The sequence below is a fragment of the Galeopterus variegatus genome, unplaced genomic scaffold (assembly GCF_000696425.1).
Source record: "Galeopterus variegatus unplaced genomic scaffold, G_variegatus-3.0.2 Scaffold58, whole genome shotgun sequence".
NCBI classification, from domain to species: Eukaryota; Metazoa; Chordata; class Mammalia; order Dermoptera; family Cynocephalidae; genus Galeopterus; species Galeopterus variegatus.
The window spans coordinates 859,520-861,509 of NW_007726169.1; the positions used below are offsets into that span (position 1 = coordinate 859,520).

Genomic DNA, 1,990 nt, shown 5'->3' on the forward strand with positions numbered 1-1,990 from the left:
AAGGTACTCCGAAGTGTCAACACAGAGATGCTCTGCAGCTGACCTCTTAGACTAGAGCACTTTGCAGGAACACAGTTCTCCCCAACTCCCTGTCTGGCCTTCCTCTGAGGAATGCAGCTTACCTTTGCCTTGTTCTGAACTGGGAGATACAGTTTGAACTCTGCCGGCAGTTCATCTTCTGAGTAGAGTCTGTCTGAGAAGTAAACCCGTCGGATGCGACAGTTTGCATGGATCTGTGGAGGCCAAGACTAATTTTGAGAGGCTAAACCTGATTGTTTTTCTTCTTTTCCTGATTCTCCTAGAGCCTCACTCATGATACTGTCAAAGTTTCCTGCCTTTGGCTTAGCTGGGCTTAGGGGTAGATTCTGGCAAGAGGGAGATTTTGCTCACTGTATTTGCCCACTATATCTGAGCAGGCTCCTGAATATTTCCTGGACCTTTTTGAAGCCAAAGAGCCCTGGAAAGTAACTTAGGAACTTTAGTCAGAAACCCACCCTGTTCTGCCACATGGGCCACAAGCCAATATCAATACAGCATACTCCCCACACCCCCAATTTGGGGCTCCATCTGGAAGAGGAGTGGCACCTGCACTCTTAGGGTCTCAATGTAATTTGTGCCATATGCTCGCCGGGTGAAGTCTGATAAGTTGAACTGAATCTGGTTCCAACCATCATCCAGCCTCATGGGCATGGTGCAGATGAAGGGTTTGACCCGGGTGGTGCTCTGGTAGTTACTTGCCCGAAACCGCCGACGCACATTCTTGTCATCTAACACCTGTGAAATATAGAGAAAAAGAGTCATGTTACCTCCGTCTTGGAAAAAGCAAACGATCTTCAGACAAGGACCTAAACCCCCACAGCCCAGTTTCCCAAGGCTGAGACCCAGAGGAGAGTAAACAGACCAGATAAAGGTCACACACTGGATGCAGACGGCCTGGAAGTAGCAAGTTTTTCTTGCCATGACACCAGCTGCTTATGACATGACATACCCAGCAGACTCTCTGACCATAGAATGATTTCATAAATGTTCTTCCCTTTGAAAAATCAAAAGTACTAAAATAGAGAACAATAACCCAGTATTAAATAATTACTCCCCAAATGGACACTATGCTGACTCTTAAGCATGAAAATCTTGTAGCCATTGATTAGCTTTTCTAGGTGCTTATTGTTTCTTTAAAAATGTGGCATTAAATGTGATTATTAATACCAAATTTATGTCATAACAACAAGGGTTGCATCAACCTTATAGNCAAACTAGTAACAAATTTACAAACCAAGAATATAACATTTTATTCATTTCCAGATTGTGATCATTACACAGCATATACATATATTTAGTATACAAAACAAAGAATAAACCGTAGGAAGAAATATTGGTCTGAAACTACCTTATAGGACATCTTTAATTTTGTAAGTTCATGTAAATGTATCTCCCCACACACTGGGGCAGGCAGCAGGATAAATTCCAGCATTCACATATCACTCAGAGGACTATTTATCTCTCACTGCACTTAAAATGCAATTATGAAGTTATGGCATGGTCCCTGGGGTCCACGACAAAGGACACCAAGTAGTAAATAAAAGAACCATAGCACAGTGAACGAATATAAATATGTTTTTTGCATTGTCCTCCAGATAGTTTCCTTTTTAAACTTAGTCACATCCAGGGGCTATCCCTTGAGTTGTATTCTGGTTATTGCTGGAGGAAAAAAACAGAAAAGAGACATCAGTTTAACTTATTAGAAAACAGATGGTAAGTGCCACCGGCCCCCTACCTCTGGTGACACTCAAGTAGACACTAGACTGTGAGGAATGCATACAGGTCCACAGCAGGCAGGCATGTAAGCACCTACCATTGTATTTTCAGCCACTACTACAAGCTGAAAATAATTTAGAGCTAATAACAAGGCTCAGATGGAGGATATTCTTTGAAGAAGGCCTATGAGCAGGAAGCAGCAGGATGCCCCTCAGGAGGAGCAGGATCACCTTGT

General features: G+C 42.8%; 1 protein-coding gene across 1 annotated transcript in view; it reads right to left on the minus strand.

Moving 5' to 3' along the window:
* Positions 1 to 2: 2 nt before the first annotated feature.
* CFAP20 (cilia and flagella associated protein 20) overlaps positions 3 to 1,990 on the minus strand; it is a gene marked incomplete at its 3' end in the record, with an annotated part of 14,156 nt that continues 12,168 nt past the window's right edge. The window contains exons 3-5 of the mRNA XM_008575168.1: positions 1,661 to 1,698; positions 586 to 971; positions 3 to 233 (exon numbers count right to left, since the gene is read on the minus strand). Of these exons, the coding sequence (XP_008573390.1) occupies positions 3 to 233; positions 586 to 971; positions 1,661 to 1,698 (655 nt within the window). The remainder of the gene's footprint in view (positions 234 to 585; positions 972 to 1,660; positions 1,699 to 1,990) is intronic.